The sequence below is a fragment of the Camelus ferus genome, chromosome X, assembly GCF_009834535.1.
Source record: "Camelus ferus isolate YT-003-E chromosome X, BCGSAC_Cfer_1.0, whole genome shotgun sequence".
Lineage (NCBI taxonomy): Eukaryota > Metazoa > Chordata > Mammalia > Artiodactyla > Camelidae > Camelus > Camelus ferus.
The window spans coordinates 29,739,891-29,757,056 of record NC_045732.1 but is presented as its reverse complement, the minus strand read 5'-3'; the positions used below and the strand labels follow the sequence as shown (position 1 = coordinate 29,757,056).

The 17,166-nt window shown below is 34.7% G+C and overlaps 1 protein-coding gene across 2 annotated transcripts in view; it reads left to right on the top strand.

Annotated features, from left to right (window-relative positions):
- LOC102523807 (dystrophin) overlaps positions 1-17,166 on the top strand; it is a 647,651-nt gene that overhangs the window by 593,775 nt on the left and 36,710 nt on the right. For both annotated transcript variants that reach the window (XM_032475797.1, XM_032475796.1), the window contains exon 38: positions 5,257-5,489. In XM_032475797.1, the coding sequence (XP_032331688.1) occupies positions 5,257-5,489 (233 nt within the window). The remainder of the gene's footprint in view (positions 1-5,256; positions 5,490-17,166) is intronic.

Here is a 17,166-nt window from a genome sequence, read left to right as displayed (position 1 = left end):
TGATTTAATTATACATACATGATTTTCTAATTTTGGTAACATGTACTCTCTCTTACATGTTTCATTAAGCCACATGCCAGCCTTTTAAATATGCAAAAGAAAACTATTTCCCCATGTTGGTTACCTGGAGGATGGTTATTTTATCTATTGGTAGTACGATTAACTAGCTAAAACAGTCTTTCCTATGACTCTAGTATTAGACAGTAATGCAATTTGACTGCTTGTACGAAATGGTACTTTTTAGATATTTGTGTTAGTGTTAGTCCAATAATTTATCATTTAGTCAGTTGACCGATTTTTCAAGTATCAAAGTAAAGGAAACAAAAAAAGTTACCCACATTCATTCAAGGAAGTTAGAAACAGTGTGTGCTCCTTGCTTTCTTATCAACCAAAGGAGACCTGTGAATTACAGAAAACCACGTGTGAATACTTCAAAGGAAGTGTTCCAAACACATTGTGTGTGTGTTTTTTAAAAGATTTAGTAGCTCCTTTAAAGCTCTAAGTAAAGCTGTTAGTCTGACTAATCAGGTACCCCTGAAACCAATTAAATTTTTAGACTAGAGAAATGTTCTTCAAACACTTAGTAAAAAAATGAGAGTTCCCTCTTAAAGCCAACACCTTTTAATTAACAAAATACTCAGAGCAAAGCTGTGGTTTGCAATAGTATATTACACCTACTGTTATTCATTCTTCCATTCCAATGTGCCAAACTTGATTCCTTTGAGCAATTTTGAGTTTGATTTTCTGTACGCTTAACTGTGGAAGGAAAATACAATTTTTAGTCGTTTTTTTTTTTAATTTTCTGATGAATGCATGTGAAACACATTATGCTACAGTCGTTAGTAGTCAGACTTGACAGGCTCTGTGTGTATATGTGCACGCATATATCTATACATATATACATAAATGTTAATGGTGTGTGTATCTATCTTATCTGCTTGGCTTAATAATACACATTGTAATACATGGAGTTCTGGCATGAACTGATTAAGCAGAAAGGACACCAGCATCTCTTGCTGTAGGAATGGTTAATAGTATGACACCATAAGGACTGTTTTCTGCCATGACCCCATGCTGGAAGAGGTACTTCCTACATCAGACTTAAGGAGAATGCCCTTGGTCTCAGTATTGGTTAAAGAAGAAGATATTTGAAGCAACCATTCACCTGGCCAGTTCCTTATGATCCTAGACAGGGGCCTGAGGCAAGGCGCAGACATCCAGGCAAGCAGATCAGACTGTGGAGGCATTAAATGACACAGAGAAAAGGATCCCCACAGACTAGAAGGGAAGCCATTTCCCATGCTCCTTACAGGGGAAAACCTGGACTTGGTGTTTTAAGACTCTGTGTAGTCATTTATGTATCCTAACTCCTTACATGATCACAATTATAGGTGGAGAGAACTCTCAACAAATCCTCTTTCCATCTTTTAAATTATAAAGTTAACAGAAAACTCCCCTGGGATGACTAAATATCCCTGCTTGACCCTACTTGTCAAGATTCTGTTGTTCAGTCTGGGCAAAACCACTTAAACTGCCTCCTTACAGATCTGACCAGCCCACACTTTACCTAACGGGGTGATTTTCTCAGGTTTCTAGTAAAAGGACAGTGGAAAAGATTCAGGGAGGTTAAGTAACCCGCCCAGCATTACACAGCAAAAAATATGGCAGACCAAGAGTTTAAATCCAACAGCCTAGCCCTAGATAGTCTGTTTTATACTCTGCTTTCTTTTCTTTTCTTTTAATAGTGCTGCTGTGAACATTGGGGCTACATGTATCTTTTATTTCCTTTTTTTTTTTTTTTCATTGAAGTATAGTCAGTTTACAATGTTGTGTCAGTTTCTGGTGTACAGTGTAATGTTTCAGTCATACATATATTCGTTTTCATATTCTTTTTCATTATAGATTATTATAAAATATTGAATATAATTCCCTGTGCTATACAGGAAAAACTTGTTGTTTATTTATTTCATATATAGTAGTTTGTATCTGCAAATCTCAAACCCCAATTTATCCCTTCCCACCTCCTTCCTCCCGGTAACCATAGTTTGTTGTCTATGTCTGTGAGTCTGTTTCTGTTTTGTAAATAAGTTCACTTGTGCCTTTTTTTTTTTTTTTTTTAGATTCCACATATGAGTGATATCATATGATATTGTTATTTCTCTTTCTGGCTTACTTCACTTAGAATGATGATCTCCAGGTCCATCCATGTCGCTGCAAATGGCATTATTTTATTCTTTTTTATGGCTGTACACGGTGCTTCTTGATCCAGTGTTTGTTTCCTGCTTTTTCCCCCTTGATAGAAAAGTGTGGAATGTAACAGTTGATTGGTTTTATTTTCTCTCTGTAATGTTTGACTTTCCATTTTCTTCCCTAGGCAGTGGCTCTTTCTCCATTATTTTCTTGTTCTTAAAATTGCTAAATTCACCTAAACAGCCAGAGCCTAGGCATATTCTGTGTTCTAGCCTTTGAGAAAGCATCCTTCGAAGCTGTTGTTATCTCATGGCACTCGCCATGCATAGAAGGCCTGGAAGTTTACCAAAAAGCTTACTATGCATAGACTGTATTTTTGTTAGTTTCGTTCATTTATTCAGAGGACTTCAACGGAGCATCTGCTAGATTCTAGGACCTCTAGGTGGTGCAGGGGATAGAGCAGTGAGCAAAAGGGTAAGTTTCTCCTCCCTTCCCCATTGGTATAAAGAGATGTTCAGGTACTGAGGGCTGGAGAAGAAGAGACAGCAATGGCCTGCCTGACCCATCTACAAATGAGATCCTTTGCCCATGACTGGGGCACAGATGACCGTATCGCTCAACCTCTCAACCCTCCTCTGAATCTGTTTCAGCTGATTTGAACTTAGTGATACTTCTTCCTGTTTCCACATTGGAGAACTTTGTGATATTATCATCCCAATGTCATTTGTTTGTGCCTTTTGGTCATCTTGGATCATTCTGTTTTTCAGTCTCTGGCCTTAGCCTTTCTTTTCAGTAAGCTACTTCTTTTTTCCAAATGTGCTTTCCGGAAAACAGTTTAAGTCTGATGATTCTCTGCATTCTCATCCTTCACTGTATAGAAATTTAAGAGGACATGATCATTTATACTTCATTAAGCACTTCTTTGTTGGTCAGGAAAAAAAAAAAATCTCATTCCTGCTCTCTTTTGAGGGTCAATTTTCAATAAGTCAAGTCAAAAAAAAAAAAAAAGCATTGTCTGACACTTCCCAGAACCTTGAAATCCTCCCAAACTACTGTACATTGCCCAAGTATCTCTTGTGTATCTATTTTAAGAACAATTTGTCTGTACTTCCTAGTCAGCCAGGCACTCCACAGCTAGCTCCCACAGTGATGTTTTAATTTTGCTCTCTTTTCATCCTCACCCTTGCATCCTCTCCAGGGATTCAGCTCCTCTCTTGGAATCCCTTTTAAGATTTCTAGATCTTGTTGGCTTTTTCCTCCTATACTGTTGGGTCACAGGATGCATTTCTGCTTCAGATAATGTTTCATTCTTTCTAGAAAAAGCCTCAGAGTAGTGAGACAGCTTCCAGAAACTATTTCTTCTCTGTCTCCTCAGTATCCTCTTTAGTTGTTACTTCTTGGCATTAGTTTTTTATTCTGACACCTCACTTTTTTTTTTCTTTCTGCCTTGTTCAAGATTATTTCTTCCATTTGTAGGAACCTCTTGTTCTCTCCAAAAAGCTTGAAAGACGAGGCATTCCTTCATCCCTTTCATTGTCTTTGCTGAAAAAAAAAAGACAACCTTAAAAATGCAAAAAGTAACATAACCGTGAAAAGTAATTTAAGGCCACCTCAAAATGGAATGCCAATATGGCACATTTTCCTCATCTTTCTAGAACAGTTCCCTTGTCCATGCCTTTCAGATCTGGTGTTGTGTTCTACAGCTTTGAGATGAGATGATGTGTTCTACAGCTTTCCCTCAGAGCTTCCCTTCTGAACTTTATAGTCCAGTACATGTTTGCTGCTGGTCTCCTGGATCTGGTGGGCTCCAGAGGCCATTGCCTATAAACTAGATGAGATGTTCCTTACTCCTCATCTCTCGCCTGCGATAACCCAGTTGTTTGTTGGTATTTAGTATCAATTCACATCAGCAAGTTCAGCCTCCTTCAGCACATATAGGGTCACACAAGACCTTTGACTGAGTTTTCATCAAATATTTTACATATTTTTACCCCTTCTCTCTAACTTCTCATCATATTTATCATTTTCTTATTTATCAGATATTTATAAAAATACTAATACCTAACAATATTACCTACTAGTGGCAGGAACTGTGCTAATACTGTTCTTGTTATTTTTCGGGTATTGTTCTATATGCATTTTTTGTATTAGTCATTGAATCTATGCAACTGCCCCCATGACCTTTACCCTATTATTGTCCCTCCTTTACTGAAAAGAAAACCTGAAGTTTAGGGGAGTTAAGTAACTAAACCAAGGGCACTGAGTTCCTAAGGCAGAGAGAGGAATTCTCTGCCAGATGTTTTTACTCTGGAACTTCAGAACTTAACCATTACCATAGGCTAATTTATACTATGGTTTTGAACACTATTAACATGAATTTAATATTTTAATAACCTTGAAACAGTGTTTCATTATCCAAGTAGAAAAACTTTACTAGTTCTGATTTTCCAGAAATAGTGTAGCTTGGGTTTTCTTCACTGCTAGCCACTTTATTACCAGTCTGAAAGAAAAGGAAAAAAAAATATAGAAGCTGCTCCCAGAACAAAATACAGAGCAAAGACAAGAACATTTCATTGGCTTTGATTTCCCTAGAGTCCACCTCCAAAGTAATTTACTTCCTAGTCCAGGAAATCGTTAAGTTAGAAATAAGAACTTATCCAATCTTTACTTTTTTTCCCTTGAATGAAATAAATAAATAAATAAAACTTATTCACCTGGCAAAGTCTGAATACTTTATATTTTTCTTTACCAATTCCACAATCTATATAACTGCTATGGAGAAGGACTTTTTAAATTAAATTAATTGCTTAGCCATGAGAATAGTCAAAATCGTTTTGAAAGATTGTTAAATGTATATTAATGAAAAGTTAGTCTTTGAATTTTCCTATCATGTAATACTATATAAAATGCCCACATTTTTAGGGGGAAAAATCATATAAAGTCATAAATAATACTTTGGCTCAAATTGTAGCCCTTAAAGTTGTTTTATTGTTACTGAAATTGGCTTCTTAGCTTGTGTTTCTAATTTTTCTTTTTTCCTTTTTGCCCCCCCCCCCAAATATTTAGCTCCTAGTCAGACTGTTACTCTGGTGACACAACCTGTAGTTACCAAGGAAACTGCCATCTCCAAACTAGAAATGCCATCTTCCTTGCTGTTGGAGGTACCTGCTCTGGCAGATTTCAACCGGGCTTGGACAGAACTTACCGACTGGCTGTCTCTGCTTGATCGAGTTATAAAATCACAGAGGGTGATGGTGGGTGATCTTGAAGACATCAACGAGATGATCATCAAGCAGAAGGTATGGGGGAAAAAGATAAAAGCTGACAGAGGTTTATCTTTAAAGTGATTTTCCACAAGTCAGTTCACTCTCCTAGACCATTTTCCATCAGTATTCAGGAAGCTTTTCTCTGTCAGCAAACACATTACTCTCCACTCTGTTCAGCCTAAGTATGATCAAGGAGATGAATTAGTGCAGTTATCTAAAACAGCCATAAGTTACAAAGGAATTATACGAGTAAGAAAGCATAAACCTTACAAGTGTAGTTAGCTTAATTAAATTCGCTAAAGAACTGGTATTTTAAAAATCTACTTAATATCAAATAAGTACCTCAATTGAGTGGTTTGTATTGAAACTTTATTTTGGCACTCTTCAGCCATAATATATTACAGAATCAAATACAGTAATCTGGGAATTGATTATTCACTCTTCTGGGTTGTCTCTGCCAGTTTTCCTCTTCCAATGATAAGGATAATTGAAAATTAACTCTAAATGAAAAAGAGAAAAGTAACAAAACATAATATATTTTTAAATATCTTAGATCTTAATATTGGTATTTATGTAATGCCATACTCAAACATGCTGTTTAGTACAAAGATTGCAATTCTCAGCCTCATCAGAATCCATTCTACAAAATTATGACATTAATGAGAAACATAACAATACACTGATATAAATATGATTTACCTAGTTAGAACAAATATACTATATATATCTTTTATATTTCTGGAATGAATAAGGAAAGCAGTTTTCAAAGGTATGTATGCTATGTATTTTTACTTATAAATGATTTTCAGGACTTTTCTAAAGAAGTAATAAATTATACTGAAAATGTTTAGCTGTCACAGAACTACATTTTGAAAAAGCAGAGAGTAAGACAGACAGATTTCTTTTCAAAATGAACTTCAGCAATTCAATAGGAATAAAAATAATTTGATAGTAAACAACCTGCATTTAAAGTATCTTAATCTTAGACTTGAATCTGGTGAGGTTTTGTTTTTGTTTTTGTTTTTGTTTTTGTTTTTGTTTTTGTTTTTGTTTTGTCATTTCCAAATGACATAATTGTGGTCAACTTATTCTCTGGATGTTGGTTTCCTCTTCTGGATGCAAGGAATTCACATTCACATTTACCATATCATGTAGCATATATATGAATATAAAGATATGTAAGTATTATATAAATGTGTATACTTTGTTTTACTACTGCTTTTTAACAAATATTTGGAGCCACATTTTTCCAAAAAAGCAACTGAAGCTCAGATGTCACACTCCTAGTTAGTAGCTAGTAGCAGAGTAAAGGTTCAAATCCAGTCTGTTGGGTTACTAAGCCTGTGTTCTTAACTACATATGCTGTCTGCCAGTATAACTGTAAATATGGCTACCCTTGGTGATATACGTGTATTTGTATGGGTAGTCTATGTCAGGCCCTATGCTAAGCATTTCACAATTTCATTGTGCTGATACATACAGAAACAAGAGGTACAGTCTTTTACAGAATCATACTGAGTTATACCAATATTTCTGGGACTATTTCTAACCAGAGGAGACCAGTATGTTATAATGTTTAAAGCAAGGGGTTTGGAATTAGATTTTCTGTGTTCAAAGTTTGACTCCTCTGATACAGCTTTGTGACCTTGGGTAAATTATTCATCCTCCCTGAACCTGAGTTTATCTATCTGTACAATGTGGATGATGATACGATTTGCCTTATAAATGGTCATGAGGATTAAATTGGGTAGTGCTTGAAAATGCATCCCACCTTACTGCAAGGATTCACCTAATGTTAGTAGTTAATATTAGGTTCTACAGCAAGCTAGGTAAATCTGCCTATTTATGGCATTTGTGTAATGCAAACTATATGTCATATAGTAATATTACATGAAAATAAGAGTTCGTTTCCTCATCTGCACCCCATTCTGTGATTGACATTATGGCCTCCTATAAAAGCCACTTGATACTGGAATGGGAAAGAAAATCCACACTCCCTTGTGAAAGGTTTGTCAGCTTAGCCTCTGAGGAAGGCATTGACCTGCTCAGTAGTCTTCCTAGTACTCCAAATCAATTTGTCTTTTTCAGAAAGGACTGTTAATTTGATGTCTCTTCAAAATGATAGTCTTTAAATACAGATTCAAAATTAATTCAGAGTAGAAGTTCGAGTGCCATGTCTGAGGTCATAGAAAGCCAGTACAGGCATCAGTTGGTATCTACAGGGGATTGATTCCAGAACCTACTGTGGATAACAAAATCCACAGGTGCTCAAGTCCCGTGGTCAGCCCTCTGCATCTGTGGATTCTGCATCCACAGATATGGAGAACCAACTGTATGTTTATTGAAAAACTCCATGTATAATTGGACCTGCGCAGTTCAAACCTGTGGTTTTCAAGGGTTAGTTGTATTCATAAGTGTTTATACACACACACACACGTGTACGCCTCTAATCTCCCTTCTCGTACTAAATAGTGGGGATGTTTTTCTTGCTTCTTCCTCTCATATTAAAAAAAATTATAAAGATACTGTCAATTCTGGGCTTGTATAGCTTCAGTCATTAAATGGTCAGTAAAATGACCCTAAGTAAACATTAAACAGATGTGTGTGCATGGAAGGTGACAAGAAAGAGATGTTAGTTCGTGGAAGTATTTATTATAATATCAGGAAATAGATATTTCCTCTATGTAGAGTTTTAAATAAAGCAATTCAAACTCAAATGTTAGAGGTGTGAGAAATGAGGCAGTATTCCACAACTGCTTTTTAAACTTTAAAACACTATCAGTGACTATTTATTCATATATTTTTTAGTAAATTTTTGTTGAGCTACTACTAAGTTCCTGGGAAATTAGATAAGATAGGAATGCACAGATTAAAGAAGGTGAAGAAAAAAAGCAATAATAGCACTATGATAGAAATAAATTTAAGGATAATACCTAGTACATATTTATCATTAATGATATGCTAGTCACTGATCTAAGTGCTTCACGTGTATTACTTAATGCTTACAGCATCATTGTAAGACTGATACTAAAGCACGGTGAGGTTAAGTAACCCACCCAAGATCAAGTGTAAAGAGACAGCAGTGGGATTTGAACCCAAGCAGTCTAGTTCCAGAAAACCCACCCTTAAGCACCATGGTTTTCTGTTTCCCTGGGAATGCTTGGATGATGCTCTGGGGACTTGTTCACAGAGAGGACATCTAACTAACCCAAGAAGGAGAACAGATGTCCAGAAAAGCTTCTTAAAGAAGATAAAACCTGAGCCAAGTACTAAAGACCAACTTGGAATGAACCGGGTGGATAAAATGACAAACGTGATCCTGACGGAAGGAAGGAGCTGTACCTTTTTCTGAAGTACTAAACAGCACAGTATTATTATAGAAATTGTGATTCTGTGTGGCTGAAATTAAAGGGATGAGGAAGAAATTGATGAAGTTAAATAGAGAGGGGTGGGGCTAAAAAATGGGGATCTTTCCTTGCCAGACTAATGAGTGTGTTGTTGAAACTATAATTGACATACAGTATTATATTATTTTCAGGTGTACAACATAGTGATTTGATATTTTTATCCATCTCAAAATGACCACCATGATAAGTCACCATGCAGAGCTATTAGAATACAGACTAAGGAGTTTTGATTATGGTCTGCAGGCAGTGGCAACACTTAAAAGGATTTTAAACAAAGAAGTAAATTCATACAATGTAGCTTAGTTGCATATCAGGGTTCTCTTGATGCAAGCAATAGAAGGCACCCTCTTAAAATCAAGCAGAAAGTAAACTTGCTGTAATTAGCATGAAGGCAATGAACAAAGAGCGAGTAAAAGAAAAGAGATCTGAGCATGCCTGGGCATCTAGTTAGGTACTACTTGAGTCTCTTTGTGATCCTCTTTTTTTCTTCATACTGTGTAACTGTTGAGAATTTAAAGTCCTTGAAGAAGGAGTCCAGCTGACCTTACTTGGTTCACACACCTGTTTCTTAGCTGGAGGAGAGCAGGGAACTTTGATTTAAAACCCTCTCCTACTAAAGCTCCTCACAATTAGGGAGAGAGAATTCCCCCCTCCAAAAAACTGAGATCTCTTGAAAATAGAAGCAGGAAAAGATGCCGAACAGCAATAAAGTATAAATATCCACTGAACTCAAGGCAAAAATTCATAGAATAGGATGGAGGACAAAGTAAATAAAGGAGATTTGTAGGAGGTGATTTTCATGATCTAAGCAATATGTTTATCTATTTCAAGTTTGCAATGTGGAGACCTGAAATAAAGCCATATATGCCCAGTACTCTAAATATAATTTTGTTTGACACTTAAACTTGCCGTAATTGAGTCCCAATAAATATATATTGCTTGATGGGTAGTACTAATGAAATGTGATAGAGAAGTTTCACTTTTGACAGAGATTGGAGTTGAGGGGTTGTAATTGTAGTTGCGGAGCATCACAGGTTAGAGAAGATGATCTAACATTTTATGACTCTGGAAGAACTTAGTTTTGAATTTATTAACTTCAGATCAAACTTTAGATGTGCAATGTTTAAAATATTGTTCCCAGAAAGGGAGTAAGGACATGGCATTTGAATAAGTTAACTTTTCATAGTTCTAGACCTTGAATTCAAAATCACATATTTGATATTAGGCTTCTATTCTCCTTCAGCATAACTTGTTGAATTATCCTTATTTTTCAAAAAGAGGGTGCTGCTACCATTTTGAAATGAAAATTATTTTTACTACGTGAATTATATTAAGCAAAATAATGGAAGTTAAAATTAAAACGATAATTTTTAAAGGGTTATAAAATGTAGCCATTTCAAAAATTTTAGAGTAAAGAATATGCTATTATATGGTAGAGGAGTAAAGATGTGAAATATGCAAATTAAGCCTTTAAAAGTAAAACATACATGAAACTCTAAGTTTATTTTTCAAACTTGTGAATTAATAGCAGGGGATGACTTGTAATTTACAGCTTAGTGTCAGAGAACTGGTGAAAAATGCTTTTCCTATTTCATCACATGTTTAAGTAAAATTGCTCTGAAATGAAATTGTTTTGACAATTATTTAGTTTCCCTTTACTGACATAATCTATCCAATGAAGGGGAAAATATGTCTAGAGTTTTTCTCTGAAAGTGTTGATTGAAAATGACCTTTAGGGAAAGGAAGGAAGGAGAAATAGGAAAAAAGAGAAGGAGGGAGGAAAGGAGGGATGGAAGGAAGGATGGATGATGAGAAGGAGAGAGATTGGGGAGGCTGGCAAATCTGGGAAGAGGTTTGTGGCAGTGGGTAACTGTTGCTATCAACAGATAAGACTTAGGTGGTCGTATGGTATTTTTTCTTCTACTGGTGTCAGATTGCCTGTGCTCAGTAAATTATTGTCCTTTTTCAAGTCATTTTAGCCAGGTGTTCAGGGTAATTCCCCACTAAATCTGAACCACAGGCACCTGTATTGAATAAAGAATTGTCTCAGCGAAGAATTTTATCCTCTAATAAGACCTCTCCAGGTTTGAGGTGGAGACAAATTGGCCAATCTGGACAAGATGATAATAGCATTGTTCAAGATTCATTTTTAACTGCACATTATAGTACTACCTAGGAGATTTCATTATCCAAAGATTGAATAAGCAATTTTAGTGGGTGCAGTGTGTATTTAAATGGGAAATAATTACTTGGATATGCTTAATTTTTTATTGTTAAGGTCAAAGTCTTTAATAAAAAGTCTATGATTATTTTTTAAACTCTGGCTTTATCTACACAAAGAGCAATTGAACGGCTCCAGAATCATTCTGATTATAACTTTTGTTGAATAAATTCAGCCACAGTCTGACAACAAAGAAACTTGTCCAGCATGGACCTAGAAGGATTAGTGGAACAATGTGGGGGGGAAAATGACATTGATTGTTTAAACTAAAAACAAAATAAAGAATATTTCTTGGTGTTATTCTATTGCCATGAGCATAGCAAAAAAAAAGTGGGTATTACAAATAGTTTCCCTTATTCAGCAAATGAGAAAGTTTATAGACATTCTAATAAGTTAGTCTAAGGTTACTTAGTGAAAGTAGATGTTCTAATGTAAATACAGAGCTCTTGGGAATAATGTTTCTTCTTTTTCTTTTTTGGTAACACTCACTGTTAAACATGTCCTCATTTCTCCACCAAAATTATTATGAAACTAAATACAGTTTATTTCCATGGGTGCCCAGTGAATTTCACAAGTTACATGACAGTCATCTTAGTGTGAAGAGTTAGATTATTCTGTTTTTCTCTTTTCTAAACCAACCACCTAGCTCTCCTCATTTCATCTGTTCATTTCTGCACAACCTTGTTGAAGAAACACTATGCCAGAGCTTGCCATCTTTCCATTTATAGAAGGTGTCTGTTGTGTTCTGCAAAGAATAATGTTGTAATATTTGGCTGAGGATATTTGCAAGTTTGTATTGCAATTATCTTCTGACAAATGTACATGTCTCCTGTAGAAAGCTCCTAACTCTGTGGATCACTGTTCCACATGGATGCAGTTCTCTTTCCTTACCTAATGAAAGCCAAATTCACTGTTATCTTCGCAGAAGATTGTTAAGATATGTATGTCAGTAATATGACTTTTACACCCTCTGATCGTGACAAAATAAACTCCCATAAACACAAAGGTCATAGAGTTACAAACACAAAAAAGACCCGTTTTCAAAATTTTATAACAATTTTTATGGAAAATGATATCATATACTTTTTTGCTTAAAGATAAACATAAGTTTTACCAAACCACATATTTCAATGTCTATGAATGGAAATGTATATCTTACTATATTTCAGTTCAGTTCCCTGTAAAATTTTCTGTCAAAACCCTTATCAAGTAAAACTGAATCATGATATATATGTGAATTCTGGTAAAAACCAGTATACTGTATTTTCAATGAAATACCTGTGGGATTTGGAAAAGGAAGTTTGTGTTTGTCATTGTTTTTAAATAGTGAATTATGTTTACAAATTTCCTCACTTCGGTTTGGATAGGGATTCCTTTATGTGAAATGACTTTTATAATTTTCATAAAAATACATAAAATCTGCAATCCTCTCTTTTATAAGAAAGCGGTATAAGTAATTCAATGTCTTTTAATCTTTTTTGAAAGCTGTATAATGTTATTATAACCTAAATATTATTACCTGCTTTTTGGGCTTTTATAATTCGGGTTCCTTGAAGTCTATAATAGAAGTTATGATGTGTTATAATGTAAGTTCTTATTACTCTTAATGTTACGGTAATGTTAGGTAATGTTAATGTTAGGCACGTGGTTCTTTGTTCACTCATTCCTTAGTTCAACAAATTGTCTTTGAAAACCCATGTTACATAGCACATTAGGAAATGACATTGCAAAGAGATAGTGGAATAAGAGTTTGGACTTGTATTTGATTTCCTGTGTATGTTAGCAGAGAACTGAGAATGAGATGAAGCAGTGATCACACATCAATATTAGTAAGTTTTTGTTCATTTACCCACGCTATTCTCTACATGATTTCTTAGGTTACTGTGATACACATACATACATGTATATCTATATATATACATCTATGTAAATGGTCTACAATGAAAATAAATACTATTAATATTTCTCTTTCCTCCCTCAGATGTCTACTTCGGAGACCCCTGAGTTACAATGTCAGGCAGATTCATTAGAAATATAATGACTATCTTTTAAAAGCCTTTGTCATAAGACTAAGTTTTCATTCATCTGTTATTTATTGAACACTTGCTGGTGAAATACATCAGTGTTATCTGCTCTCAGGGATTAAAAATAAGAATAACATAGGCTCAAATTTTAGAATGTATCTTCTGCGAGGGAAACATAAAAGGCAGAGAGTAATAATTGCCACAGGAGAAAAAAATGCTATAGTATTTTCAATCGTATACATATCAGAATGAATGAATGAATCAATCTATCTGTCATTTATTTTCCTCCACTTAACATGTGCCCGCCTCTCTCATATAGAAGACAATTAAACTAGACTTCTCTTTCCAGATATCTCGTTGATGTTTATTTAATAACCTAGAGGTTAAAATTTTTTTCACACGATATATTCTGATGTTTTAAAATCTTATAAGCTAGGCTAATTGATTGGTAAATTTCCAAGGTGAGCATGGCTTCATTGTTTTTCAGAGAGAAACAGTAGGGTGTGGCTGTGTTTTGTGATCTTTGATGAATTCACTGAAAATAATATCGGGTTTTCTAGAGTGACTGGAGTTAATTGTTTACTAGATTTATAAAAATAACTTTGAATATAATTTTAGTAATTCATAAATCTTTCCAAATTCCCTTATCTTCGTATTTTATTTTCTATGTAAATAAGTGGCATCCTATTCAAGAATTACTTTATTTCCCATAATTTATTAAAGGAAAAAGATACCTTCTGTATTATTTATCTCAAGAATAGAAATCCTTTGATCTACCTGACATATTCTCCCTTCAATTATGGAAGCAGAATAGATTTTGTAATGATAGACTTTACCTTCCCCCTCACAAACTGATTTAATCTCTGTTCAAGTCTAGGATTATTTTTAAACTTTCCAATGAGAAATAAGAAAAAGTAAAGCCATGGGGAAGGTTTTGGGCAAAAGTACACAGATAAATCTCTACTTAAGAAAGTGAAGAGAAGAGAATAATTTACACTTAACTCCTTCATGCTTTTTCCCCCTAAAACTGAAAGAACTAGAATGTGGTGAGAGAAAATAATCTGTAGCAACCCGGTTGAGGCAAAGCTTTTCTGTCATGTCATATTATATGAAAATCATAAAAAGCTGTCACTTTTAGAACCGTAAATGCCTTTTGAGAAATATGACATGAAAATCAAACTGCCACTTTACCACACTTACCCATGTTCGATTTTATATTTTTTTAAGTTATGTAATAGGTGTTAGGCACTAGAAGACAGTTATTGGGGGCAGATAATAGCAGTTGGAAAGAATGCAAGCAGGAAAGAAGCTATATATAATGAGATTTTACAGTAAAATTGTACTCTCAATCAAAATGACGATGCATTTTATTTTTAACATTAGGAAACTTTTTAGATGAGAACCATGCAACCATTTCAAGGTGTGAGTTCTCATCAAATCCGATTATGAAGTAACCACACCAGTAACTTAGGGTTCCTTCTTTCCTCCTTAAAGTTGATTATAATGATTAGAAATGTAGAGTTGACTGATTTTTTTGGAGCACTGTGTTCTTAGAGATCTTGCCCTGCCTTCTCAGTGAAATTTATTTTGATAACTCCAATCTGTATTGGTCTTTTTAATCAGTGATTCACTATAATATAATTTTGCCCATTAACCATATGTTTTCTTGTAAAGCTATTTCTTTTGTCTTAAACCTCTCTTAAAACATGCATTGTCATTTGAATTTTTCCATTTTGATATTTTAGCCTTTGAAATGAATTTAAATTCCCTTAAAGACAGGTATTGTAGTCCATTTGCTATAGCAGCTGAGGACATACAAGACGTTTTATAAATATTGTTGATTTACTTTGTGTTCATGGGTGACTAGTTTTACTTAGCATTTGGAATGTAACAATCTGTTATAGAGCTATATGCATATTTATGTTTATTTTTTTTAATGCAGCATGATTTGTGTCTGTTTTTGGTCAGTGATGAATGAAAGAGTCCTAGGAATTAAATTTGCCACATCAAGCAGAAACTATTATAATTTTAGCCTCTAAGAATTTTAGAAATTAAAGGACCTTTATTTCCCCAATTAATACTGTTAGGATTATGTTTGGCTGGATGTGACAAAATCCTCAAAACAATAGCTTATCCAGATAGGAGTTTATTTTTCTCACAAAAGCAAGACCCCCAGAATTATGTATTCCAGGGTAAATCCAACAGCCACAAAATTGTGTGTCCCATCTCCCTTTGCAGCCATCCCTAGCCATCCTCAACATTTGGCTTTCATCCCTTCCTATGGTCTCAAGATGGCTACATTACCTCTAAGCTCTATGTCTGTGATTTAAAATGGAAAAAAGCAAAATGGGGAGAGTAAATGCATGTGCCAAGTGGGTCAGCTCCTGCATATAAGGACAACAAGAGCTTTTCTGGCTGTCCCACATAGAAGAGGTCTACTTATACCATAGAAGTGTGTCATGTGACCACTTCAAGCTCCAAGAGAGCCTGGGATGATAGAGTATTTTAAATAGATATTTGTGTTTATTTATTTATAATTCAGAATAAAACTAATGACCTAATCCTAAAACCTTGCTGTTTGAACAAAATTTGAATTTTTTTAGCTAAGAAGGAAAAAATGGATATTGGGTAGGCAACTCATTATGTCTGACAATGTACTCTTAACTAATGCCTATTTTTTCTACTTTAGACTTAAGCAGCTTTTAATTAGCTAAAAATGATGTGATTATTTTCTTCTTGGTTGTCTCATCACAGATGGCATGAAGGTGTGAATATAAAAGAGTAACCCTCATATTGATGTTCAGTAGTATACATCATTTATTGTACTTTACAGTCTGACTGCGCAAAGGTCACTGAAAACAATGTAAATTAAGTGGAAAATTGAAATGTGTTTATATTTCCTTTTCTGTTCTCTAGGAATAACTTGCTAATTAACCACATGCATTGTCTATAATTCTCTAAATCTGCCCCATCCAATACAGTAGCCACTAGCCATATATAGCCATTTAAATTTCAGTTAATTAAATTTTTTAAATTAGTTCTTTAGTTATACTAGCAATATTTCAGATGCTCGATAGCCACATGTGACTCATGACTGCCATATTGGACAGCACAGATATAGAACATTTTCATCACTGCAGGAAGTACTATTGGAAAATACTGTTCTAACTAGTTAAAACACACATGTTCTTTTTTTAAGTTTACTTCAGACATCAATGAAATAAATTGAAGGAAAAATAATATAATTCATTTCTATCTTCTTGCCTCTGAATATATATTAAGTTGGAGAAAGAAAGCAAAATCACTTTCCTAATAGCCTCACTAGCCTGACAAATTCTGAAGAGGTCCATTAGCATCAGTATACATAGAATTAGGTCATTGGTTTTCAAATTCTGAATTCTTAAGACTCAAACACACTCATGGAGTTGAAGGAACAATATAAGCAATTACAAGATGGCCCATTCTAGCATGATGATCAAACAGGAAAATAAGTACTAGGGCCCACTTTATATCAATATTTTTTAAAAGATTAAGTTTTTCTTCCTTGTCTGAATTGCCCTTTTTGTAACATCTTATATCTCTTTCACATGGTCTTCTTGAACTTTCACCACAAGCCCCGGCATTTGCTTGGCCATCATGCTCTCTTCATTGCAGCGCTATGTCAAGACCCAAGTTTGTAGACTTTTTCCTTCTTCCTCATCTTATGCTCCAGCAAGAATGACCACTGTTGACTTTTATAATCTCAGTTGTCTATTTCATGCTGTTAAAAAAAAGAAAGGAAAATGATAAGTGTTAAAATTTGGACCAGGAAATATACTCTTGTTCCTAAGTGATAGAATATCTCAACGTTGCCCAGCTATTGTCTGAAACGCTAGTCCATCAGATGTTCATAGATGTTCGTCCTCAGAAAGTCAAATCAGCTGAGAAATATGCATGGGCTTGGTCTATCATAAAGATCCACAATGTGCATCACCATGACAGAGTCACTGAAAAGTCCTACAGGAATGTTAGCATCATTTAGGCCAGTGTTCATCAGTCCTTTCTCCATGAAAATCATT